This window comes from Madurella fahalii, assembly GCF_045866475.1.
Source record: "Madurella fahalii IFM 68171 DNA, scaffold_2, whole genome shotgun sequence".
NCBI lineage: Eukaryota > Fungi > Ascomycota > Sordariomycetes > Sordariales > Madurella > Madurella fahalii.
The window spans coordinates 4381172-4406828 of NW_027263972.1; the positions used below are offsets into that span (position 1 = coordinate 4381172).

The 25657-nt window shown below is 57.5% G+C and overlaps 10 protein-coding genes across 10 annotated transcripts; 5 read left to right on the top strand and 5 right to left on the bottom strand.

Annotated features, from left to right (window-relative positions):
- Positions 1–595: 595 nt before the first annotated feature.
- MFIFM68171_04042 (uncharacterized protein) lies at positions 596–3298 on the top strand (the record flags this gene model as incomplete). Its single annotated transcript, XM_071059462.1, has 2 exons — positions 596–970; positions 1043–3298. The coding sequence occupies 2 exons, from the start codon at positions 596–598 to the stop codon at positions 3296–3298; spliced, it is 2631 nt and encodes an 876-aa protein (XP_070915563.1).
- An 862-nt stretch (positions 3299–4160) lies between these two features.
- Positions 4161–5036, bottom strand: MFIFM68171_04043 (uncharacterized protein; the record flags this gene model as incomplete). The annotated part of the gene is made up of 2 exons (XM_071059463.1): positions 4161–4629; positions 4699–5036. The coding sequence occupies 2 exons, from the start codon at positions 5034–5036 to the stop codon at positions 4161–4163; spliced, it is 807 nt and encodes a 268-aa protein (XP_070915564.1).
- Positions 5037–6344: 1308 nt separating this feature from the next.
- Positions 6345–7263, bottom strand: EFM6 (Protein-lysine N-methyltransferase efm6; the record flags this gene model as incomplete). The annotated part of the gene is made up of 3 exons (XM_071059464.1): positions 6345–6633; positions 6773–6943; positions 7016–7263. The coding sequence occupies 3 exons, from the start codon at positions 7261–7263 to the stop codon at positions 6345–6347; spliced, it is 708 nt and encodes a 235-aa protein (XP_070915565.1).
- Positions 7264–8180: 917 nt separating this feature from the next.
- AXL2 (polarity establishment/cellular polarization) lies at positions 8181–11144 on the top strand (the record flags this gene model as incomplete). Its single annotated transcript, XM_071059465.1, has 1 exon — positions 8181–11144. The coding sequence occupies one exon, from the start codon at positions 8181–8183 to the stop codon at positions 11142–11144; it is 2964 nt and encodes a 987-aa protein (XP_070915566.1).
- A 1160-nt stretch (positions 11145–12304) lies between these two features.
- Positions 12305–14767, top strand: PTC2 (Protein phosphatase 2C 2; the record flags this gene model as incomplete). Its single annotated transcript, XM_071059466.1, has 7 exons — positions 12305–12340; positions 12705–13014; positions 13195–13268; positions 13375–13459; positions 13543–13749; positions 13820–14080; positions 14364–14767. 7 exons carry the CDS (start codon positions 12305–12307, stop codon positions 14765–14767), a joined length of 1377 nt encoding a protein of 458 aa, XP_070915567.1.
- Positions 14768–15687: 920 nt separating this feature from the next.
- MFIFM68171_04047 (uncharacterized protein) lies at positions 15688–18726 on the bottom strand (the record flags this gene model as incomplete). The annotated part of the gene is made up of 1 exon (XM_071059467.1): positions 15688–18726. The coding sequence occupies one exon, from the start codon at positions 18724–18726 to the stop codon at positions 15688–15690; it is 3039 nt and encodes a 1012-aa protein (XP_070915568.1).
- Positions 18727–19138: 412 nt separating this feature from the next.
- On the bottom strand, positions 19139–20526 carry MFIFM68171_04048 (uncharacterized protein; the record flags this gene model as incomplete). Its single annotated transcript, XM_071059468.1, has 2 exons — positions 19139–20205; positions 20265–20526. The coding sequence occupies 2 exons, from the start codon at positions 20524–20526 to the stop codon at positions 19139–19141; spliced, it is 1329 nt and encodes a 442-aa protein (XP_070915569.1).
- A 1028-nt stretch (positions 20527–21554) lies between these two features.
- MFIFM68171_04049 (uncharacterized protein) lies at positions 21555–22111 on the top strand (the record flags this gene model as incomplete). Its single annotated transcript, XM_071059469.1, has 3 exons — positions 21555–21666; positions 21731–21846; positions 21944–22111. The coding sequence occupies 3 exons, from the start codon at positions 21555–21557 to the stop codon at positions 22109–22111; spliced, it is 396 nt and encodes a 131-aa protein (XP_070915570.1).
- Positions 22112–22456: 345 nt separating this feature from the next.
- Positions 22457–25335, bottom strand: prp1 (U4/U6 x U5 tri-snRNP complex subunit Prp1; the record flags this gene model as incomplete). The annotated part of the gene is made up of 2 exons (XM_071059470.1): positions 22457–24866; positions 24998–25335. 2 exons carry the CDS (start codon positions 25333–25335, stop codon positions 22457–22459), a joined length of 2748 nt encoding a protein of 915 aa, XP_070915571.1.
- MFIFM68171_04051 (uncharacterized protein) lies at positions 22550–23123 on the top strand (the record flags this gene model as incomplete). The annotated part of the gene is made up of 2 exons (XM_071059471.1): positions 22550–22923; positions 23039–23123. 2 exons carry the CDS (start codon positions 22550–22552, stop codon positions 23121–23123), a joined length of 459 nt encoding a protein of 152 aa, XP_070915572.1.
- Positions 25336–25657: the final 322 nt, after the last annotated feature.

A 25657-nucleotide genomic window follows, 5' to 3' on the forward strand; every position in this document is an offset into this window, starting at 1 on the left:
CTCGATCAAGGCCCACAGACACTCCCTGCTAAGTGCGAAACGACTTGAACAGCAGCTTCAAGAACTTATGCAGAAATGCGCTTCAATTACGCAAACGATTGTGCTAAAATACCATCTGCTTCAATTATCAATCTTTCCCAGGAAGTACTCTGTCTTGCAGATTGGCTGAGCGCATCCATAGCCACTGAAGGGAATTCGTGAGACTCTGCAAATGCGGGGAAGTTTCCCTCGCGTTCATTCGCCTCTCAGTTCCAAACACGGAGGCCTGGTAAAGCTTGTCAGCAGAGGAACTATGACAGCACGCCCTTCTCCACTGTCTCTTAACGAACACCCGAAGCACAGATATATTCAACTATCATTACTTGGCTTACCCAGGACTGCCCGGCTTCTGTTCCGCGAGACCCCAAGCGGCAGCTGTGTGTCGCTTGCAAATACGCATCGTGCTTCGAGCATCTATGAGACACTGGATCACGCGGGCAAAGCCCCAAAATAGACCGGAGGGGAGGAGGTCCATGAATACATACCAATTTAGAACTCACAGCTAGCTGAAACGGAAAGAGAAGAAGAACAAAAAAAGAAAGAAATAAAAGAAACAATGGCCAACCCGCCGCTGGTATCTGGCATCGTCCCCGCCCAACTGGGGTTCCTCGCCATCTACAATCCCAGCCTCGGCACCACCGACGAGACCATCGACGACCAGATCCTCTATTACGCCTCGCCCAGCACCCTCGCTAGTAACCAGAAGCAGCGCCGCCGCCGGCGCCAACCCCGTGGCCCCAAGGACAGCAGCCGCCCGACAGACAGCGTTTCCCAAGAGGAACGCAACGAACGGCTCAGGCAGATCGGCCTCGCCCAAGGTATGGTCGAATTCGGCAGGAGCTTCTCGGGGGGTCGGCCGGTCGACTCGATCGACACCGAGAAGAGCCGGGTCGTGCTGCACGAGCTGGAGCCCGGGTGGTGGATACTAGCTGTAAGAAGAACGGGTTTTTATGCTGATGTCTGTGGCGGTAGCCGTACGTTGAGCTAACAAGCCCCTTGCCAGTCCATTGATCTTACTCGATTGCCTCTGCCGCCCGGTAAGGCCGGTGCTACTGCGGCTGCTGCAACAGCTCCGAGTGCTCCATCTCCCCCTCCCGCTAAGAACACTACCGCGGGCAAGTCATCATCCCAGGCCCAGCCGGAGGAGAAGGTCGAGTATTCCACCCGCGAGGTCAAGCCCGCTGTGCTGCTGCTTCAGGATCTGCTACGGGCGCATTCCGTGTTCCTTTTGCACCACGCAAGCTCCCTGTCGGCCTTGTTCGCGCGGACCCAGCGGGTCGAGTTTGTGGCGCTGCTGGGGCAGTACTGGGACCTGTTCCTTTCGACGTGGAATGTGCTTTTGCATGGGAACCCGGCGTGTAACGTGCTGGGAGGCATCAAGATTGCCGCGTCTGGTGAGCTGGGTATAGGTGTGGGAGAGGAGGATCGGGGTAGTGGTGAGAGAGCGGTCCTCGAGGGGCTGGTTGGTCGCGTCGACGGGCTGGTGGACTTGGTTGTAGGACGGTTCGGGGAGCAGGTTGTTCCTAGTGGAAAGGGGAAGGGGGTGGCAAGCCAGGGTTCTATCGAAGCCGGCCAGTGGCTCGGTGCTGGCAACGAGCCAGGTGCTGAGGACGGCGCCGTGTTCCTCGGCGTTGGTGCCCTCTCACGGCAATCACTCAGAGCTATCACGTACTGGATGGAGGATGTGTATACCTGGGGGGATTATGCTTATGGTGTTAATGGTGGCCTAGGTGCGAGTAGGTCGCAGCAGAAGCGACGGAAAGCAGGCAGCAGAAAGCCCGGCACTGAAACATCCGCCGCCGGCGACAAACAAGATCAGGGGGGAGGGAAAACTCAAATGGTGGAGCCTCCATCAGAAAATGATGCCCAAAGTAGGGGTCCTACTCGTGAGGGCGACTCCGTGGCCGCCGTGAATCCCCCCGCGGAGACCGGAGGGGAGAGCGGGATGGACAAACTCTTCAGCTATCTCAAACTGGGCTACGGTACTTCCTGGTCGCTGGGCACTTCCAGTCCTTCCGGGCAATCAGATACGGATAATGGATCAGCTGCAAAGTCGGGTGCCGCAGAAGACACGAGCGCTAGCAAGCCTCCCAAGGAACTCAACGCCGGCCGCTTTCTGATCGGCCTAACCGATGAGACCAGCGACCCAGACCAACCAGAATCCACAGGCACCGCAAACCCTAGGACCGTCACCGTCGAACTAGTAAGCCCGCTAGAGTCTACAATTTCGGAAGGCCCCGACAGCGAGGAAAAGGAGCTGGCTACCAGGGGCAGCCAGAACCGCAACACGACCGAGAACCTCCGCCCCGCGATCTACATCAACAGCCCCTTCATCTGCGTCTTCCTCCTCCGGCCCAGCAGCGGTACCGACTGGCCCACACTCTCCCACACCCTCCAAACTCATCTCACCCCCCTCCACAAACCCCTCCTCACCTCGACCGCCTACCGGCCCGAGAAACCCTCGCTCAGCCCCCAATCCCCCTCCACCGCTCAAATCTACGATCTTGTTTTCGACCCCGACCCATCCTCCCTCACAATCCACTCCACCATCCCCAACATCCCCGACCCGGTCTTGATAGCCAACAGCATGAACCCGGCCGGCACCGCCACCACACAACAGCAGCAGCAGCAGCAGCAGCAGCAGCAGCAAGAGAGACAACCGCCATGGACCCGCGTCGAAGCGCTCAACACGCACGCGCAGATCCTGAACCTGTTCGCGTCGACTAGGGAGCGTTCCGGGAACCAGTCCGTTGAGCGGACGTGCAAGACGAGTCGCGGGTGGTGGGTGGTCTGGAGCCGGGTGGGGGAGCGCCGGTCCTCGTCGCCGTGGCCCTCATCCTCATCATCACCATCATCGCCACCGTCATCACCGTCCTTGTCGTCTGCTGGGCGGGTGCCCTCGGCGTCGGGGTCGAGTCTGCGAGGTATTGAGGAGGAGGAGGAGGAGGGGGCGGAAGAGGGAGGGGAGGAGAGAGCGGAGGAACAAAGTGGTGGCGATGGCTCGACCACTCCGAAGGGTGGGCACGGGGCTGTTGCGGCGGGGAAGGAGATCTTCTTGATCCGGAGGGCAAGCGATCACGGCGGCGGCGGCGGCGGTAGGGCCGTCAGTTCGTCGTATGCGGGCGGGGTTGCTGGGAGCCTCGGGTCGAGCGGCGGCGGGTGGGTGATGGACTTTGGGCCGAGTCGGTTGGCCCAAGGTATGGGGATTGGGGTGGATACGAGGCGGTATATTGAGGGGTTGTTGAGCCTGAATCGCTAGGGTTCTTGTTTGCGCCCTCGGAGCTGGAAGCGATGGTTTGACAGGGAAAGTGTAGATATTGGGGTGACTTTGCTTGGAGTGTTCTATTGTGGCAAGACAACAGTCTTACCCACCATGAGCGTAGGCTGTGTATAGTGCATGCATGTTCAACGTCTGCACTACCTCGCCTGCGCTCCATGAAATGCTCCATGTCCGCAACTATGCTAAACGATGGACCTGTGGCTAGAATAGTGCATTGTAAGCACCGTCCTGATAGCATCCCGGCACTGGTTATGCATCTGCCCGCCAGTGTTACGAACTAGCAGTATAAAGAAACGGTCCAATTGGAAACATCAAGCTTGACGGTGGGCTGCAGATCGGAATTGAGACCATGCGTTCCATCACTTATGCAGAGGTCGGGTGAGAGGGCAGGTGTCAGGTGTCAATCGCGCATGCTTCAATCCGGATGTGCTTGCCCTGAGGGCACTATGTTCGGACAACATCATCCGGCAGGTGCATGGCAATACATGAAGGCGCCCATCGGGTAGATGACGAATCAATTCCAAAAACCAGGTTGCCCTTAGTATATACAGAGAAGTAGATGTCTATAGTTTTGTCCGATGAGTGTATAGGACGCCAGTTCCTTTCCCCACTCCAAGCCTGGAGTGCCGCATGATGCAAAGGCGCCTATCTAGCTTTTGATTTGTTCAGAAAAAGGGGTATTGCCCATACCACATCACAGTGATGGGGGTAGAAGAAAAGAAATTCATATCACATCACGACGGAACATGTCCGTTCTCTTGTGGCCAAGAAGGCTAAGCATGCTCGAGGGACGATGCTTGAGCGCTACTTTCAAAAATCCAAAAGCGGGAGCGGTCAGCGCTTAGTCGTTGAACCACCACTCGACCTTCTGGCGGCCGACGTCAAGTGTGCCGAAAAGTTCGAGGAACATCTTCTCGGAGCAGTCGATGGCATCGATGGCGCAGCCCATGCACTTGTCGCGAACCTTGGCTTGGACAGTCTTGCCGTTGTAGCTGACGGTGATGCTCCTGTCGCAATAGGGGTTGCCGTTGGATTGAGGTCCCATCAACAGGTGGGAGAGGGCGACGATATTCTCGGTGTGGTCCTTGCCGCCATCATCGAAGCCGCAGGCGCCCAAGCCCAAAGCGTAGTACGTGAGATCGCCGTGCTGCGCGACTCCATTATGGGATCCTCCACCTCCACCGCCGCCGCCGCCAATGGTTGGGATAGGCACGTTGATGCTGATCGGGGTCGTCGTGACCGCCGGCGGCGGCGGCGGCGGCGGCGGCGGCGGGGGAGGAGGCGGGGGAGGAGGCGGAGACACCGCAGACCTGTCAGGGGAAAATGTCAGCCAACGCATTTAAGCAATGAGCAGGGAGCAATATGAAAGTGCCACGGACGTAGAGGTGCTAGTCGAAGCAACTGAGCTCGTCTTAGAATTCTCAAAGAACTGGCCGGGGAGCGGGCTGGCGGTCGTGGAGGCCGTAGAGGGCGTTGAGCTCGACGAAGGCTGGACCGGGACGTGCCTGGAGCTGGGCTTGATGGTCTCGGTGGTGTTATCGTCGATGACAACCGTCACGGTCTCGTAGACGGTCTCGGTCACCCAATCCGTCACTAGACCGCGCTTGTCGCGATGGCCATGGGCATGCCTGCGGTGGGGATGGCTGTGGCCGTGGCCGCGAGCCTGAGCGAGAGCTGCAGAGGCCAGCAGGCTGGCGATAATAGCGGTCGACTTCATGATGATCGGGTCCGATGGTTTCCAAGTGAGCGATTCCTTCACAGTTTCGGTCAAAATTCGAGAGAATGTGGGATCGGCCGCAAGCAACTCGTTTGCCCAACAAGGCAAACTCCAGAGACTATTGTTAGGGTTTGTACAGTACGTAAAATGAAGGTATGTCCACTGAGCCTGCTCAAGAAAGAATGAATGGGGGTGGGTTGAACCAAGCAGCAAACGGGGGTGGGAAGAAGAGATCGAAGAGAGCGGGAACCCAACCGAGACGGGGCGAGACTTTAAGGTATCCCCAAAGTTCTCTGGGTGGGCCAAGAGAGCGAGTGAGAGTGAGGCCATGGGGGGGAGGGAGAAAGGGGGGGGGGGGACTTCTGAGCGGCGCCGCCCCCCCCTGGTGTTTTTTTTTCGGTCCATCCGTCTCATGTCACTAACACGATGTCTGGCAAGGTACAATCATTGGTCCCGCAGCCGTTAACCCTGGAGAGCCATGTCGCCGGGCTGAAGCGCCCTGGCGCCAGGTACCTGGAAACAAGCTTGGCGTAATGTGGCGTAGCACCCTCCCATCTCGAGTTAGAGTGCGCTTATGGGTCCAAATTTTGGCACCACACGGCACCACTGACCTGTTCCTTGCAGCTTCTGCAAGGTACGGGGAAATCTTCCGCCCTCCTTGTCATTACCGGGAAGCGAACCAACGGCCGTCCAAGGCAGGAAACCAGCCCAGCCAATGACATCTCCACCAAGATGCGCGGCCACGTCGATCTGCCCCACCCTCTCGAGCTCTTTGCCCAAGAGTCGCCATCCACGTCCCACTGCTGCACCTGCAACTTCCAGGGCATGTCTCGAGGTGACAGGAGGGCGAGAAGCTTTTACGGAAGCGAAAACACTGTGGCGACCTGTGGTGCAGGCCGGCGACTTGCCCGCATCTGCCCCCGTACCCAATCGGCGGCCAGTCCCGCCATTGACGGCAGCGCGAGCTGTCAAAGAAGCAAGCGTTCATCCGATGTTGGACGGCACGGCACGGCTGAAGTTCGAGGCCACTTGGGTAAATCACAGCGGTGCCAATAGTTCTCGCTGCTATTGTTCTACAACCCGTCTTCTTGGACGCATCCCAGAAAATGCGTTGGTGCTACTATGCATATCCATTTCTACTTCGCAACAGTCGCAAGCGCCTACCTATGTTTGCATTCGGGGGGCGGCGCGGATGCTGATGTAGCAGCCGGCGGCCTGCCGGCATTCTCGGCGCTGCACACCTGTGGCCGTAGGGCAGCCGAGCCAGCCTTGTGGCGGCGCTTGATCCAGATGGAATCTATTTTGCTATCATTTACGGGTGAACGTATAGAGAAACAAGCCGTCTCTGCTGAACACGGGCCGGTCTTCGTCCTCAATCTCGGTCACGGTAAATGTTTTCCTGGCCGCCTTGAGAAATTGCATGTCTGCCCGGCGTCTCTTCTTGAAACAGAAGAAGACAATGGCTGAAGGCACCAGCGCCAACAAGTCCTGCAGTGTTTGCAGCAACAGTGGGAACGCCGGCTCGAAGTAGACGCAGTCCGCCGCGAGGATCGTGTCGGGCTGGAAATCCACGATCTCCTGTGAGAGCGGTTCGCCCCTGCATCGCCCCCGGCTGCTGTCAGAAACATGACATCCCCTGCGAGGTCATCCGATTGGGGGCTCCAGGCATGCTTCTCATGGTTCTCAAACCCGCGATTCGCTGACAGGGGCTTCGTGTGACGGGACAAACCACTCACCAGTTGAGGACTTTGGCCCTAACGCGGTCATCGAGGCCGTTCAAGGCGATGTTGTGTTGCATGAGCGACTCCATCTCGACCATGTCGGTGATGTACATGGGGTGTTCAAGAGCGCTGCAGCCCCTCGCGATGGTGAGTCCGACGATGCCGCCCCCGGCGCCGAGCTCGAGCCTTGGAGAGCCAGTCAGTCAGCAAATCTGCCCCGCACCCCACAACAAACTCATCACGAAGGCGGCCACCGACATTCTCGAGTGTTGCAGCTTGTCTCGGTGATAGCGCAGCATATGTTTCGCGAGCACCATGCCCGCCGGCCACAGCTGGCCTCCGCATCCCGACTTGAGATCCTCGTGGAGTTTTAGCGGCTCGCCCAGGAGGCCCGAGAAGTCGAGTTCTGTTGTCCCGGCCGCTTTATACTCGGGGAGGGGCGCCAGGTCCTCGCCGAACGCGAGCGGCGAGAATTCTGGGGACGATGATCTTTCCCTGCTGCTCATTGTTTAGTCCCAACTTATTCGATAGAGCTGGGAGGTGCCGCTGGTAAATCGTGCGCTGTAAGTGGTAGCGAGTCGTTGCTGCTCCCAGCCTGTGAAAGTGTGGAAATTTTTGGTGTTGGGCTCTGTGCCTGCCAGCTCGGCCCGCCACCGGCGGGTCAAGTCACGATCCCAAGGCGGGCCGAAGGGCAGCACCCACCTTCAATTGCAAAGTAATCCGAGTCTTAAGCTCTCTTACACTTGCCCGCCATCTCTATTTGCAGGATTCCCGCAAAGATGCATCCTCGTGCAATGCACTAGGCGTCACCTTCCGCATGGCTGGGGTCTCTGAGATAGGCGTCAGATCACATCGTAAAGCAGCGCGCCCTGGCACGGCGACACACTTTTATTCTTGGGCTTTTCACTTACGACAGGCACGCTCACAGACTCCGATACACCCCCTTTATGCCCTTAGGTTATGTAGACCCATGGAAATAATTGCCTGCAGGTTCTAAGCCCTCTCCCTGTACCATCACAACTGTGATACTCCCTGCGCCCGCGCAGTCGACCCGAGTTATGACTGCAGCTGGAATGCGCTTAGTCTGCCAGCCCCCCTTTCCAAACTGTCTGATTGAGTAATGACCATGATGCTTTTCCAGCCATCATGTTCTCCACGCTGAACAAGAATCGATGGAATTCAGGGAAGATTGATGGCGGGCTGCGCGCCCTGGCGATGCGAGGCATTGTCCTCTCGAGGGACGCAAGGGGTGGCATCTGCAGCGATGGCTGAGCCTCGAGGTGCCAGCCACCCCTTGAAGACAGAATGTCTTGTCGGCAAAGAAAGTCTCTTCTTTCTATGACCGTCACCCTTCTGTGCTCTTACAGCCCATGGTGCTCTCAACCAACTCTTTGCTGCGACGTGGCCGTCGGTGAGGATGATCATGGCATCGCAAGCCGTACCTTGGACGGCACTCCTTCTTGCTGGGTTCTCAACAGCCACGCCAGCCGTGAATTTCCCAATCAACTCGCAGGTTCCCCCCGTCTCCAGGGTTGGCGAACCCTTTTCCTTCATCTTCTCCCCGTCGACCTTCTCCTCGAGCTCAGCCGTCACTTATACTCTCGCCAACCCGCCGACCTGGCTCTCCATCGACAGTGATGCCCGCCGGTTGTTCGGGACTCCCAGAGAAGAAGATGTTGCACCAGGCCGTGTGGTCGGTGTGCCTGTAAATCTTGTGGCGGCTGATGACTCCGGTTCTACATTACTCACTGCGATCCTCGTCGTGTCGCGAAGTCCGGGTCCAAAGGTCGAGATACCCTTCGAGGCACAAGTCCCCGATTTCGGCGTGTATTCGAGCCCGTCGTCTCTTCTGTCAGCTCCCAAGGACGAGTTCTCGTTCGATCTAGACCCAGGCACGTTTTCGAACCCTTCGAGCGATCCAATGCGGTACTATGCTACGATGGCCGACAACACGCCACTCCCGGCCTGGATCTCCTTTGACCCTGGCAGACTTTCGTTCTCCGGCCGAACCCCACCGTCGGAGTCTCTAATCCAGCCACCGCAAAGTTTTTCTCTCCGAGTCATCGCGAGTGATATCCCAGGGTTCGCAGGAGCATCTCTGAGTTTCGACATCGTTGTGGGCAATCATCAGCTTGTTGCCGACGAGACAACCATAACCTTACGCGCAGTTCCCCGGATGCCTGTGTCATACACTGCATTAAGGGGTATGGTCAAAGTCGATGGCAAACCGGCCGCGCCCGAAACTGTTTCTATCGCTTCCACGTCCAATGTTCCGCCATGGCTCTCAGTGGACAGCGGCACTTGGCACATAGGTGGCATGGCCCCTGACGATGCTGCATCAACAAGCTTTACCATCACACTCCGGGATAGGTTTTCGGACGTGCTCAATCTGACCATTGCGGTTGAGGTGGTGAGCGAGCCGATCCGACAATCTGACATCTTCAGCGGGGCTTTGCCCAGGTTCAACATCACCTCAGGCAGGCACTTCTCATTCGACCTTCGGAGGTATCTGGTGGATCCTCAAAACACCCAGATCTCACTTGTGGCAAGCCCGTCGTATTCTTGGATCCAATTTGATACTGCCACCGATACGCTATTTGGAGACGCCCCGGGAGGCTTGCAGGATTCGACAGTGGACATCCAATTGAATGCCAGGTTGAAAGATACTAAAGAATCTGTTTCCTCATCTCTGAGGATATACATCCAAGCTACGTCAGGACGGACGCCAGGGGCACACCCTACAGAGTCTCCTGGCGACCATACATCGTTAGCCGGTGACGGACTCGAGAATGGTCCGTTCAACGCTGTGTTATTGGCCGTCCTGTTGCCAGTCGCGATCCTGCTTGTCGCCGCTATGTGCCTCTTGTTTTGGTGTTTCCACCGACGAAAGGAGCACCGGGGCCCTAGACTGACAACCAGTGATATATCAGGGCCGCTATCAACAACGCTCATGACAAAGGCTACTCCTGTCCCCGATTTGGAGGCCTCGTGCTCTCTCCCGGATCCAAGCAAACGCTTTGGCAAGAGTTTCTCAGCCGATGATGTTTTCGTCTCGGAACAGATGGATTACGTGGAATCGCGCAACGCGTTTCTAACCAGGCCAAGTCTACCCCAATCTCACGCCCAAGTGTGGTTATTGTCGCCGGATAGCAGCCTCCGTTCAAACCCTCCCAACCTACCGCGGGCTGGCAACATACACACGACGGGCAATACAAGCGTTGGGCGCGTACGCCCGAGGCTGCAAGACAAGATCAACAGCTCCCTAAGCTCCATCACCGAGACGAGCATCAACGACGAAATCGGCGGGCTAACCGATGAGCGCACCCTTGCTTCACGTGGCAATGACAACAAGATGTCATTCAGGGACAAGATCGAAGTCAACATCCCAAGGCTCCCACAAACGCCGGTTTCGACATACACGGGCACAACGCCCAGGCTTTGTGGTACCGACATAATGTCGACACCGCAAAGTAGTTCACCGCTGGTAACCCGCGACACCGGGGAGGGCCCCCTGAGAGCGCAATCAAGGCTTTCTTATTATCCACCTGCGTCCTCAGTTGGAAGATTTGCCTGGCCATGGCTCAGGAGAAGTAACTTTACGAGATCAGACTCGAGACTTGGCCGGATGCTGAAGAAGCCCAGCAAGCAACCTGAAATGGCGATGGTTGGCACCATTGCCTCGCCAGTTGCCGGGCAATTGGAGGATGGAAGTGATCGCACAGCTTCTGATCTGTCGCCAGTGTCTCCCTGCAGAGGCCGCAACCAGACCCCCTCTAATCGGCCAACCACGAGAAGAAACGAAACGAGCCAAGATGTCAGGGACCAAGGTCAGAGTGTCATCGGAGTAGAAGGCAACAGAGCAACAAGCTTGACGACGGCCGGCCCGAACCTCAACACGGGTAACGATGGGACCGCGCTTGCTCATCCAGACTGGCGGGACACCCCGGAAGGCCTCCTGGGCATTTCATACCAAGATACCCCGGTGGAGCGACCGCGTCTCCGGGCGTCCGGCACTTGGTCAACCGTCCTTTCCGCGACTGATGGGATAGACGAGGCAGTTGACAGTCCGGATCCGCTACAACGGCGGGCCCTTACCGTGCCCGAGTCGACAACCCGGCAGAATTGGAGGGTGCTCCAAGAGTCTCCAGTCCTTAAAGGATGGAGCGCGGCAGAGGAGTTGGCCACCGCGGGGTCACCGGCGTCCGCATCCTCAACTCAGTTGGCACAGACACAGGAACGGGAGTTTTTGGCAGCGGTGTCCCCAACTCCGTCAAGACCAAGGACGGCGAGAGAAGGGTCGGGGCTGACAAGGCAGAGTCAGTCCAATGGGGTTTCGCTAAGATCAGAAGGGAGCAATGAGGAATCGGACTATGCCGTGTACATATGAGACTTGTTTAGACGACTAGGCTTGATTAGAATGGACAATGAAGTCTGGCCCACTCATAACTCGAGTAGTCAATGGGGAGACGGGCTATTGTGCCTGGCGAGATACCGCCTGTTGCTGTGAGTGGCTCAGGCTGCAGATTGGTATGGCCCGATTTCCTTGCTTTCGCAGCCCTCGTATAATTGGCACGGTAGAGCAACTTCCTTGACCCGCTTCTCAGTATTACGTTGTGAGGTCTCACCTGACGCGTTGCATCGACGGCGCACTGTGGAAGGCCCAAATGGGCAAGTTGGACCGTGAGGCCAGACCATCCGAGGCTGAGCGGGAACCGGGGGGTACGTCGCTCAGCCATTCCGCCCCTCGCGTGATCGGCTTGGCTGTAAGGGGATCGAGGTTGAGAGCAGGGAGCCAGATGCTGGTGTCGCAATTAATCCCAGCTGCAAGAGGAGAGGTAGCTGTAGATACTTGCCCCACACGCGACCAGCATCGACCAGCCGTCGGCAAGCAAGGTCCAAGTCGTGTCATTGCACAGTATTGTACTTCCTGAATAGCCTCACCGGCTGCTATCAGCTTGAAGCTCTCCCCAAGCCCAACGCCACATTGTGCGTGTTTTTGGGGAAGTTGCTCAAGCAGGGCTGTCCATGTGTTTGTTAGCGCCGCGCGACATTTCTCATCCCCGGCCAGGCCCTTTCATTCATCCCGGCGTGCCTTGCTTGTCAGCTGCTGCGGTGCAGAGTTGCCACGCCAAAAGGAGCCCTCCTGCAGGCAGAGAGGCAGGCAGGCAGACAGGCAGGCAAGCGTTGAACGCAAAACCCCGCTCTCCACCAAATTTCCTCCGTGCACCAGCAACACAAACCACCGCCCCAGTGACCCGCGACCTAGCCAGAGACACAAGAAGCAGCCCCAAGGGAAAAAAAAAAAAAAAAAAAAAAACCCCGAGGGCGGAAAAAAAAGTCACTGGCGGCGCACCAACTCGTTCGACTTTCCTTTTGAGGCCCGGCCAATCCAGCCCTTTCAACGTCATCAGAAGGAAGCACGGCCGCCGCCGAGAAAATTCATATCTCCGCCTGCTCACTGCCCGATTCCCCCAACAACAACCCCCTCCACCCCACTGCAACTGGTAGCCGCGCTGCTGCCGAATTGCCTTCCGAGACCGCATCATCATGGGCCAGACACTCTCTGAGCCCGTCGTCGAGAAGGTACGTGCGATAATGTTTGGGATCCAAGGGAAACCCGTCCGGTCCGGTGCACCCGTCTTGTCGGTTTCTGGTAGTGGTGGTGTTTGCTGCTGGTGGTCATGGTGGTGGTGGTGGTGCGCCGCGCTCGGTTGCCCCTCTCTTCCTGCCAGGGCTGGCCGCGAGAACACCACGCGTTGCTCGCATGCCTCGTCACATCAACCCTTTTCTTGCACAATCGGCCAGCGGTGTTTAGGGCAGCATTACTGCCGGGTTGCTCTCTTGGAAGGAGGGGCAAATTCATTCTCGCAGAACCACCCTCTTCACGCCCCGGCGCTTTCTTGGAGTCGAACGGGCTTGGCTAACGCAGCGGGGATCATGCTTCTAGTCATCAGCAAATGGCGGAGACGAACGGCTACTCTATGGCGTGTCCGCCATGCAGGGCTGGCGCATAAGCATGGAGGACGCGCACACGGCGGTGCTCGACCTGCTCGCCAACAATCCCAAGGCGGCCAAGGACCACAAATCGAAACTCTCCTTTTTCGGCGTTTTTGACGGCCACGGCGGCGACAAGGTTGCACTCTTCGCTGGCGAGAACATCCACAACATTGTGGCCAAGCAGGAGACGTTCAAGGCGGGCAACTATGAGCAGGCTCTCAAGGACGGCTTTTTGGCAACCGACAGAGCCATCCTGAACGGTATGGTAGCCCGGTTTGTCCGGGTCCCCCCCCCCCCCCCCCCCCCCTTCCAACGGGCGGGGTGAAGAGCGAAAGCCAGGGTGCTCGCGAATGCCCCGCTGCCCACCGGGATATCCCGTTTCTGCCCTCCCCCCTTTCCACCGCGACACCACGCCCGCTGATTTGGATATTCTCGAGCAGATCCCAAGTACGAAGAGGAGGTTTCGGGCTGTACTGCGTGCGTGGGCTTGATCACCGAGGATAAGATTTACATTGTTGGTTACACCTTGCACAGAATCATATTCGCCCCCCCCCGTGTTCCCCCCTCCCCGCCCCGCTTGTTCTCCCCGACATGGTGTGACTGATCGCTGCTTCCTCTAGGCAAACGCCGGAGACTCGAGAGGCGTGTTGGGCGTCAAAGGCCGAGCGAAACCCCTGTCATTCGACCACAAGCCGCAAAATGAAGGTGCGCCGACGGCCCGTCTGACCTCTCTCTCTGTTTGGCCGCCGCGCCTCGTCGCTAACCGGGTGTGTTGCGCGCGTGTGTAGGCGAAAAGGCGCGAATCACGGCCGCGGGTGGCTTTGTCGACTTTGGCCGCGTCAACGGGAACCTGGCCTTGTCAAGAGCTATCGGAGACTTTGAGTTCAAGAAGAGCGCCGAGCTGGCGCCGGAGCAGCAGATTGTGACGGCGTACCCTGATGTCGTAGTGCATGATATGGGCGACGACGACGAGTTTCTCGTCCTTGCCTGCGATGGTAAGTTTCGGGGGAGGGAGATGGGGGAGGGGAAACCAAGCCAAGCGCCCAGCTGACAGCTTCTGTCTAGGTATTTGGGACTGCCAGTCCTCGCAGGCCGTCATCGAGTTTGTCAGGCGAGGGATTGCTGCCAAACAGGACTTGGACAAGATTTGCGAGAACATGATGGACAATTGCCTGGCGTCCAACTCGGAGACGGGCGGCGTGGGCTGCGATAACATGACCATGATCATCGTGGGCTTCCTCAGGGGCCGGAGTAAAGAAGAGTGGTACGAGGAGATAGCCAGGCGGGTTGCAAATGGAGATGGCCCTTGTGCTCCTCCCGAATATGGTAGGGATTCGCCGTCTTCTTGATTTTTTTTTCTTTTTCTTCTGTTGCTTTACCCTCTTGTTTTACCTACCTACCTACCTACCTAAATACCTCTTCCCCATATTTCCCGTTAACCCCCTGAATTTTTATCCCGTTTTGGAATCAAGCGTGCACGTGTGTGCCAACCGCCTACCTTGCCCTCACCCATTGCACAAGGGAACATCTAAATGATTTTCTGATTCCCGTTCCAAAACTACCGTTACTAATATTTGGCTCCTTTTTTCTTGCCTCGCCCCGGCTATAGCTGAGTTTCGAGGACCCGGCGTGCATCACAACTTTGACGACAGTGATAGCGGCTATGACGTCGAGGACCACCAGAAGGCCGGCGCCGGCGGAGGCGGCAGGAGCTTTGGCATTGGCGGGTACAGGGGCCGCATCATCTTTCTAGGCGACGGCACCGAGGTACTGACGGATTCGGACGACACCGAAATGTTTGATAACGCCGAGGAGGATAAAGACTTGGTCAGTCAGGTGTCGAGGGGTTCTAGCGCTACATCTCAGAGCGAAGAAGGGGGGGAGAAGAAGGGCGGGGATGCGCAAACGAACGCTGCGGGGGCGGGAGAAAACGGGGAGGGACAAGCGCAGCAGCAGCAGCAAAAGGATGAGGCCGCTGAGGATGGGGATGCGGAGACCAAGAAGGAGGCGTGATGAGAACGAGGCGAGGTGTGAAGGCAAGCAGGGGGTAGGAGTGAAGCACACGCTCGCGGATGCGTAAGGGCTCGTTGAGAAGGTGGGGGGGTTGAGGGATACCCCCTTCTTCTTTTTTTAACTCGGTTTTCTTTTTTTCCCCCTCTCTCTCTCTTGTTGGTTCTTTTTATATCCCATTTGAGCTTTTCCCGGAATATAAGCATGATCAATCACTGCTGGCGTTAACTCGCGTTGCTCTCTGGGCTGTGGCGTGCGGGTTGGGCGAGAACCGAAGGGCGATGGCTAAGGGTAGGTATGCTGAGAAGGGAAGTGGGAAATCAGAGAGGGAAGCAAGGCTGGAACGGGGGATTGATACAGTGGGCAAGCTGGAAGGGCGTGGAATTTTTCTTTAAAAAATGGAGGTTTAGGGATGGAGTAGCAAAGATAAAAAGGCCTTCGCTTTACCTCACTACCTACTTGTCGTCCTATCTGAACTGGATTCTGTGATATCCTCCGTTTCCGTCATGGGAGTGTTTGTTCGCCCCCTGCGCCAACTATCCCAACGTGATGGTTTGTTCAATACGATATCCCAAGCTCCTGGGAGCCGATCAGCTTGATAAAGAGAAACCCCGATGCCTGGGATTGACTGCGATTTGAAGCCCAAGGAAATGAGTTTAGACGCAGTGAATACATATGTGTGCGCTATGGGATGCTGTGACTCATGCCCCACTCCTCCCAAAGTTTACGATTGTTCTAACTATGCAACTGTAGACAATACTCAAAGAACAGTTTCGAAAAGACATGACTCAGAAACCGTCATCTAATAGGTATATCATGATAAGTAGTACACCCCGTCTGATGTTACAATGCAGATCCGCCTTTATCTTCTAATGCTCCTTCTTCCTCTAAGACCAAATCGTTTTCTTACAATCCCTTAGCCCTCACGCTTCTCCGGTTTGCTGTTGCCCGCTTTTTCCGTCTTCTGCACGGGGCTCGGCTTGCTCGGCTTCTCGAGTTTCGTCGCTTTGCTCTGATGCCTTGCCCGCTTCCGTCTCCTTTGAAACACTCTCCTCCCATTCCTCCTCTAAGCGTGGCTTCTCGTGATATTCCTTAGCTTGGTCGGTCCGTTCACCATCCCTTGATAACCTTCCGGTCGTATCTTCTGATAGCACATCATCCTCATGCTCGAGTGTATCCAAGATCCTCGTTTCATCTGGCAGATGCAACGTCTCCGCTTCTTCGAGACCTTCTCTAGCTTGAGCCTCTAGCCGATATACCTCTTCCATCTCCCGTTTATACTCCTCTATCCGGCCCGCAGATTTCTGACGACCTGCCTCTCTCAACTTCATCTTCTCCCGTTCTAGTGCTTGCAGCATATCCTGTTTACCCGCCTCGTGCCGCCTCTCCACCTCTTCTTCATCACCTTCCTTGGGCCGACTTTGCCTTCTCCCCTCCTGTTCCGCTCGCCTTTCAAACCCGTCCATCGACGTGCCGAATTCGCCGTCTTCTTTCTCCTCTAGCGTCTCCGACGTTTTCCTTTCCTCCTCGCGCCCGGATCCATCCTCCGTTCGCGGTGCACCCAGAGTCTCGCTACCCATGGCGCGACGCTCATCCTCCTGAATCGCGCGCTCGGACTGCTGGCCCGTCTCCTCGTCCGGCTGCGTAGGTAACTGGAGGACCAGCCGGTTGACAGCGTGCTGGGGGCGCGGCCCAATGGGCAACTTGACCGGCAACAGGGCCCGCGGCACGCTTTGGACGCCAGCCTGCGTCTCGGCTTGGGACCCCGTCCGCGACGTCTGGCGCGCCAACTGGAGGAGCTCGCGATCTCGGGCGAGCGCCTTCTCGAGGAAGGTACCGAGGGTCAGCGCCGGGCCGTGTTTGCGAGACGTCTGGGCGGCCCACTCGGCGTACGTGTCATACAGGCCCCGGCGAAAGGCGTTGGGGTCATCAGACGTGTCCTCGGTGCCAGGGCTCCCGGCGAGCACCAGGGCGCCCTCGGCTTGCCTGTGGTCGCAATAAAAGAGATTTTCGACGAACTGCTGCTTGGTGTATTTCCATTCGTGCTGGTTGTCCCACAGGCCGGCGTTGGTAAGGCGGCTGAGCAGCCTCCGGCGCTTCGGGCTCTCCCAAAGGTACAGCAGCCCCTGGTGCCGCATGCGCCAGGTCGTGGCGTCCATGATGTGGGCATACCGCCAGACGGCGCTGGCCAGGTGGGGCTTCTTCAGGTGTGTTGCGGCCAGGAAAAGGCAGTGGAACGTGGCGTTGTCGTGCACCCAGAGGCCCCGTTTATCAAACAGCTTGATGAAGTCGATTGCCTCGTCCAGTTTGTTTTGGTACCGGCAGTGGTTGAGGATGATGTTCAGCGAGATGTTGTTCGGCCTGGATTTGCCGGCATCTTCATGGCCGAACATGGTATCGAGAATGACCCTGGCCTGGTCGAACTTGCCATACTGTCCGAACACGCTAAGCATCTTGTTTCCGGCGTGCCTCGTTAGCCGCCAGCCGGGCCCGTAGAGTTTCTGCAGGTCATCGAGCATCTCCTGGGCGCTCTGGCCCAGTTGGATCGCGCGGAACGCGTCGAGCGAGGCCATCTCGTTGGAGACGCCGATGATGGCAGCGAAGTCGTCGAAGAAGCCCTTGGTCTCCATGGCCTCTATGATGTACCGCCTGACCTCCTCAGCCTCGATGATGCGGAGGAAGAGGAGCCAAGTCCGTAGGTTGGGCGGATGCCCGCGGGCAAGCATGAGACGGAGGGTGCTTTGGAAGGCGAGTAGGTTCTTGGCCGTGACCGACGTCTCGGCCATGAGGTTGAAGACGTCTGTGTCCATGCGGAGGCCGGCCTTGGTGACCGTCTCGTACAGCTCTCGCGCAGGCCCCACAAGCGTCTCGCCCGACCGAACCAGGTATTGTAGGGCCAATTTGAAGGCCGACGTGGATATGGAAGATCGCGCGGCTGGATCTTGGAAGGCGGCCAGCAGCTGCTGCACCACGATCTCCTTGTGTTTGCGGGGACCGTCGTACTTCTTCCGGGCAAGGCTCGGCGGCATGCGCCCCATGGTCAGCGAAGCAATGTACTGCTCAAAGCTCGCATGATCCCATACGCTGGGTCGGGGGATCTCGTCGGCCCTCATGGTGAGAATGTAGGGTTCGAAAGATGCGGCGGTGCGGTAATGCGACACTACTTCTGTGGTCTCAGCCGGCGCACCGATCAGCTTCCGGGCTGATGTGCGGACTACATCTCCTTCGTGCAGACGCGTCGCCCACTTGTTCCGGAGCCTCCAGACAGTGACCTTCTTGGTGATCTTCAGGATGTCGTCGACAGCGCTGGTGATGGCAGCCGGTTGGCCGCTGAGGATGATGTAGGCATTCTTGTCCTTGGTTTCCCCCTTGTCGGGCCAATACGCCTGCATGGTGCATCCCGTCCTCGACTTGATGCTCCAAACATTCCCCTCGCGATCCATCTGAAGCAGTTTGGCGGCATCCTTGGAGAAGACGACCTTGATCTTATCTCCGCGACGAGCGCGGGTGGGGGTCCATGTGAGCAGGTTGTGGAGGATGACACGCCAATCTCCGGGGTACGGCTGGTGGCGGCGAGTCTCGAGGCGCTGCTGCTGCGTGCTATAGTGGTGGAGCTTCCGCTTCTCCTCGTGGTTCTCGCGTGGGTAGGGAGTCAGATTTGGGAGCTTCGTGACGACCGGGTCGAGTTCCCCGTGGCGGCGGACTGGAACTCGTTCCAATCGTTCGGTCAGCGTAGATCGCGGGGATTGCTGCAGGGACGATGAGCGGCCGGGAAGCGGAGTCGGGAGCCGGCTATTACTTGGGGCAACAGCGCGAGCGGCGGCATTGGTCGACGAGGTTCGGACATAGGCGGCGCTGGGAGAGCTGATGGCTTTGTTCGTTGTTGTCAGTGAGAACTTGTGAATGCAAACACCACCCAGGTGCGACCCGGCCCTCCGAGCCAACATGTACCCCAAAGGCATTGGTTAAGGCTGAAGCATCTTAAAGCGGTCGGTTTCGCGACGTTGTCGCAAGACGAGGGCGTTGCTCGAGTCAAACTGCCTTCTCGGCCTTTCTTTTTTCTTTCTTTTTTCCTGAGATGCAGGTCCCTGACCCACCTTTTGCCTGCCGGAATGCCTACACGCCGATCCTAACAGTGCCAACGCACACTGTGTTCCCCCCTTTCCTTCGTCAGCATGGGCGGGCTTTCCAAACCGAAGCAACGGCAACGGCATGGAATAGAACTCGAGCACTCTAGCAGAAGAATCTCGAGCAACTGACGAATAGTAGGGGGCCGTGATATCCTGCCTGATCTGCCTGTTCTGAGATGATTAAAGGGGTATCTAGCTGGGTACTTCAACTTGGACTACGCACGACCGCCACTGTTGAGTATTGCTAGGGCGCTTCTCCGGGACGTGAATCTTCCTTCTTGCCTGTGTGTTTAGGAGTGGGTGCTGATGGTCCCGATTTGTCCAGCCCTTGCCAACTTGAATCCCAACCTTTTTTCTGGTCAACAGCACCTTTAGAACCGCCCTCTTCGGCCACTCCTTTCACATCGCTCCAGTATTCAAGCCTTCTCACTTCTTCATCGGCATGTTTGACAGCCTCGCCAAGGTTTTTCATCCTTCGTTCCAGCTCCGGGGTAACATCATCTCCTTTCTTTCGGCGAGCTGCCGTCTCGTCGTAAACCTCTGTCATTCGAGTCAGGAGGACCCGGCGCGATGTCTGGAAGACAAAAAGGGACATGATCTCGTGCATGATGTCTTGCAGGCCTGCTAGGTCGTCCTGAGCATTTTCAAGATAGTTATCAACTGCTTCAATCTTCTCCCTGTCGATTCGGGATCCGCGTAGGACGTCCAGCAGATCGTCGGCATGTTCAATCCTCGCCTGTTCGCCGCCCTCAGCGTTGGCCGTGCTCATGCTCCTTCTGCTTCCGCGGAGGCTGGCGGTCCTGCTGGGGCTGCGGTCCCGGCTGAGTTCGGAAGACGGCCGAATAGAGAAGTACTCGGTGTTGAGCATGTGTGGGTCCTGCCCTAGGTAGTCCGAGATCTTCTTCACCCGCTTCCTAATCCATGCACGACGGCGCACGAATGAGTTCCACCAGCGCGCCTTGTGCCATGAGAACTTCCTGGAGAATGCAAACGAGTACTCCCAGCCATCCTCGTCCACACCCTCGCCGTGGTTAATCCGCCATTCGGGCCAAGCCCATTCCCAGCTCGGATCCGGTACTTGCGCTGTGTGTATGTTGGTCGGGCTTGGCCGGTGCGCGTAGTTGGTCCAGGCGGGAGGGTCGAGGTTACCGAGCGCCTTGGAGGAGAAGAGAGGTATGCCGCATAGGAAACCGCCCCTTTGGTTTTCGTACAGAATATCGATGGCCGACTCGGGCGATCTTGGTCTGCCCCGGTCCTTGGTCGTCTGCGCTCCGGATCTTGGACGGTCTGTCCCTACCTGTGGTGTTGGTTCTGGCTTAATTCATCAGCCATATTCTTTTCCTCGATCGTTCAGTAAAGTCAATACTCACGCTCAACTTGGATAAAGGGCTCCTCAGGCGCTTCTACCCTCGTATCGTGCGTATCGGCCCCGGTCTCGCCGTCACCTAGTTGGGGAGCGGCAGAGGTGCTAGGGATTGACGTGTCTCGGCGAGAGGAAGACGGGCCTGCCGACGACGGCCTGTGGCCGCTCTCGTCGTCCGAGTGGTCGACGAGTTTGATCTCATGGTCAAAGTCGCTGTCTTTGGGAGGGGGAACGCGTCGCGATGAACGATGATGCTTGATCTTGGGCATTGCTTCTCATGCGGCCAGCAACATGACGGGTCCGCCTCGTGTCAATTCCCCGCACGGAAGTACATTGACAGAAGGCTGATGGCCTGGCGCAAAAGATGGAGACGTTGCGGAGCAGTTGGCCTTGGATGAAGATATTGTTGCGACGGAAACTTGATTGTTGGCACCGGTCTGCTTTCACGGCCGGCGGGATTGTCCAAGGCGGAATAATAACAGTGGATAATTCCTTGCTGGTTATTCTAGCGCAAGTGACATGACGATAGGTCTGCGCAGACAGCGACGACAACGACAACGACAACGACAACGACAACGACAACGATGGTGACTGCTGTGGAGAAGCCGCGTTAAGGTTGACCAGGACAATGCGACTCAAGGAATTGGGACTTGCGAGCACTGTGCGCCATGATGTAATTCTTGGCGCTCTGGTGGATCATGGAACGAACTGGGTTGTCTGCACATGTTCCTTCTAGCTTCTGGAGGGCCAGATGCAATGGCTAAAGTAACAAACATTTAAATCGACTAGTTAATGGGAATCAGTACCAATGCCCACAGTCTGATGTACAATGATATTTGGAGATCGTCAAATTTTGTACACTTATAATAAAGGAGACGATAGCACTGGGCTACCGCGCACACCTCCACAGTGGGACCCAGGATTCCAGAAACGGTGGGGCGTCTCAGGTCCCCACCGCGTCCCTCCCCGCTCTACGCTGTGTACGAACTACGTCATGCATGACCCGCGTGTGAACGGGAACGAGATCCAAGTAGCAACTGAAGAGATGCTAGGTGAACAAAAAAGACCGGGGAACGAATAGGAAAAGCAACAGGGAAACCATGGCAGCTGCCAGAGGTCCGGCCTAGATTAAAATCATGCCATCTCTCCCTTCTTTGACCTTGACAACGTGAACCCCTCATCCATCCAACCACATCTGCCCGTTTACCAATCTTCCGCGGTCGACGACATATAGTATTCAATTCACGAAGCCCGTCTCTTAGAACAAACAAGACATCCGCTGTTTTCGCAGTCCACAATGTCTCGATCAAAAGCGCCCCTCGCAATCGGCCTCGCGGCTGCGGGCGGCGTCGGCTACTATCTCTATTCGGCCGGCGGCAACCCCAGAGTAGCAGAGAAGAAATTCGAGAGTAAGCCGGAATGACCTTGCCTCGCTATGATACCTTCCAATTTCTCACACAACCCTTACTATAGGCGACGCGCATCACGTCGCGGCCAAGATTAAGGGCGAGTCGCCGTACCGCCAGACCGACGCCGAGAGCCACGGCCAGAAGCTGGGCCAGGAGACCGGCGCCAAGATCGACTCGGCTGTACGTCACAGCAAAACCCCCCCCCCCCCCCCCCCCAACCTGCCTCGCCTCGCGCAATCTCAGGGAAAGGCTAACTCACAAACAAACAAACAAACAGGTCGCAAATGTCAATAGGGACATGGCAAAGGCCAAGAGCGAGACCGAGTCGTACGCAAAGGCGGCCAAGGCTGACACGCTCAAAAAGATTGACGAGTTTGACCGTAAAGTCGAGGAGGGCGCCGCCAAAAGCAAGGGCTTCCTCTCGTCCTGGTTTGGCGGAAAGTAATGGATTGTGTTACTTGGGTTTCGAATTTTAGGCATGGGGTTTTCTTAAGGAGTCTGTCTGTTTTTCTCTGGTGCTGCATCTTCAAGGAACGGCTGCAGATGAATTATCAATCGACATTTCCGGGTTGACTTACTTCCCACGTTGATGTCAAAGAACAATCCTAAAGAAGTCCCATGATCATCTGGCTATCTTTCCCACAGAACACCCGACCCTGTCCGCTAGAATGAACAATATCAAATTCTGCTCCAACCATCGGTATTAATAAACTACCCCTCGTAACGCCCTCGCACGTGTCGTTATGTACACACACACACACACACACACACACATACGAACGATCCAATTCTAACTCAACTCAGCCGCCACCAGCTTCAGCACCTCGGCCGTCTTCTTATTCGCGTTCCTCGGGTCCTTGGCCACCCTCTGCCAGACCTCGCCATGCCTGGGGTCGTTGAGCACGCACTTGGCCACCAGCTCGTTCCGCTTCTCCTCGGTGCCGTGCTGCAGCAGGAACTTGTAGTACCAGGCCCACGTGTCGCCGAGGTCGCGGTCCAGGAGCAGGGCGCGCTCGAACCAGTTCTGGGCGCGGTCCAGCTTGCGCTCGGCCCAGAGGATCCGCGCCGCCGTGACCTGCAGCAGCGCGTCGTCCTCGACCTTCTTGATGGCCTCGGTGATGAGCGACTTGCGCTGCGTGCGCGGCTCCAGGTGCAGGATGCGCTCCGCCCAGAGCAGCCCGCTCTTGGGCATCTGCTGCAGCGCGCTGGCCATGAGGCTGCGCGCCTGGTTGACGTTGCCGGCCCGCCGCTCCACGCGTATGAGCTCGGTCCAGAGCTCGGCCGACTTGGGTACCGCCTGCCGCGCGCGGTCGAGCACGCTGCGGGCCTTGACCACGTTGCCCGACCGCTCCTCGAGCCGCGAGTAGAGCAGCCAGAGCGGCACGGACGAGGGGACGGCTCGCACGCCCGTGCTGTACGCGTCCCTGGCCTGCGGGAGCTTGCCGAGGTCTTCGTAGATCTGGCCTTTCATCATCCAGAGCTTCGGCGCCGCCGGGAAGAGCTGGAGCGCGTCCTGCACGAGGTCCAGCGCCGCTTCGCTGGCGCCGAGCTGGCGCTCGAAGGCGACGCTCCGCATCCATACGCGGTCCGTCGGCGCGTTTTGCCGGGCGGTCTTGAGGAGGTCTCGGGCTTGGTCGATGAAGCCGTTGTCGGCCTCGAGGTTGACAGCGGCCAGCCAGATGTCTTCGTTGTCCGGGTTTTGCTTGAAAGCCCGAGCTAGCACCCGGCGGGCTTCGTTGATCTCGCCCGCCTTCTCCTTGGCAAGCATGAGCCAAAAGACCTCGACGTGCGGGCAAGCCTCGACGGCCTTTTCGAGGGCCCGCCACAGGTCGTCCTTGGTGCCGTGATTCCGCTCGAGGTCTACCGCAGCCAGGTACAGACTCTTGCTGTTGGGGAAGACCCGCAGCGCGTAGGCATAGATCGCACGGGCAGTCGCGAATTTGTCCCGGTTGATGCTCGCCTTGGCATCCTCCATCCAGATCTCCTTGCGATCGTCGTCTTCGTCCAAGCCCCAGCCGAGTGTCTCCTCAATGATGTTGCTACATGTGATGACGGCACCTTCCTCCTCACACTTTTCTGCTTCGGCGATCCACTCCTCTCGCTTCGGCATGGCGTTTTGTTTGGCAAGGAACTTAACTGCGTTCTTCATCACTGGCCTCTTGGCACCCTCTCCGAGCTGCTCCTCCAGGCGGGCGGCAGCAATCCACAACTCGTGTGAGTTGGGCAGCTTCTTGACGGCCTTGTTGAGCACCTTGCGGGCGTTGGTTGGTGTCTCGAGGCGCGCTAGTGCCAGCCACAAGTCCAGGGACTCGGGGATGAGTTCTGTGGCCTTGGCGAGGAGCATCCGTGCATCTCCGACGTCCTCCTCCAAATTGACTGCCTCTTTCCACAGCGCCTCGGACTCCGGGTTGTGGTCCAAGGCTCGCCGGATGACCTTCTTCCGCGATCTGGGGTCGTTTTCGAGCTTCATGGCCTCCACCCAGAGTTTCACAGAGTGCGGGTTTGCCTGAATCGCTTGCGCGGCAATGACCTTGGCGTTGCGGTTGTCGTTGAGGTGGATGTTTTCTAGCCAGATATCCTCGCTCTTTGGACAGTGTTCGCACCCCTTGGCAATCAAGCTGCGAGCTGCGCCGGGTTTCCCGGCGGCAATCTCAAGTCTGGCAGCGGCGATCCAGCTGGCCGCCTGTTTCGGGTTCGAGTCGACGGCCGACTTGAGCATCTTCCGGAACTGCTCAATGTCTCCGATGCTTTGCTCAGCGCCCTGCACATTGGCCAACGAGGTCAGGTACCCCTTGGGATCTATGCTGGTCGCACCTCCAGCCGTGGCTATGCCGCTGTTGTGTGACTGCTGTTCCAGGCGGGCGCGGAGCACCTTGTCGCGGGCGGCGCCAATCTTTGCAAAATCGGTGACGGTGCCGTCCTTATTCCCGTCCGTGGCCATGCCGTCGTCAGCAACAGTTGTGCCGAACTGGCCCTGGTCTCTCGCGGCGGCAAGGACGCTGTCAGGAACGGCGTAGAACCGCTGCATGCGGGCCTGGCGCGCCCTCTTCGTCCGGCCGGTAAGGTCCTTGGGGTCTGGCAGATTCGCCCACTCTTCGTCGGTCACTGTTTCCAGCGCTCTCTTGAGCCCGGCAAATTGCTGCTGGATCTTTGGGTTCTTGCGCTCGTATTCCTCCCGTTCGGCGGTCTCTCGTGCTTCCCTGTGCGATTATCGGTCGGTACTCTGCTCATCTATGCGGAATGATAAACTACATGCTTGACGGTGGTGTGGTAGAGGCAGAGCGAGAGACGGGGGGGGGTGCAACGAAGCGACCAGGTAAGAGTAACTAACCTTTGCTTCTGGCGGCGCTTGGCCATTTTGTCGTCGACCTCCTTCCATATCCTATCTGCTTCCTCGTCGTCCTTCTCGTATATGCCACCAGCGAAGAGCCCAACCTCGTTGTCCGGGTCTTGGTAGCGGGAGTCATCTTCCTTGTCGTCATCCTTTGCCTCGGTCAACCCGAGCTGGGCGGATCGCTTTGCGACGGCAGCCTTGATCTGGTCTTCGCTGGGTCCTTCACGCGCAGGGCCGAGATCTGATCGCGTCGTAAAACCCGTCGCGCCGCGGCCCAGACCGGCGACATAGTTTTCGGGTGCCGGCTGGCTGAGGAAGTCGCGCCTGCTGGTCATGGTGCCCGGTGGTTGAATGTGCTGAGGTATCACGGTTCGCGACCTCCTTTGCTTGATTTAAGGTCTCCCAAAACCGAGTTAAAGAAGCCTGGCTGAGCACTGGGTCGGAAGGGATCCGTGCACCAAGCTAAGGGTTAGGGTTGTGTGGGTTGCCTAACGTAAAGATGCATTTGCTGCCGCTATCCATCGTATGGTTTGGATCCGGACTGCTACTCTTTGAAATATCCTAGGTGGGCTATTTGTGATAATCAAGCCGTTCTCCCTTTTCCTATTGGTTTTAGCCCATAGATACTTCCACACACAGCTACTATACACAGCAGGT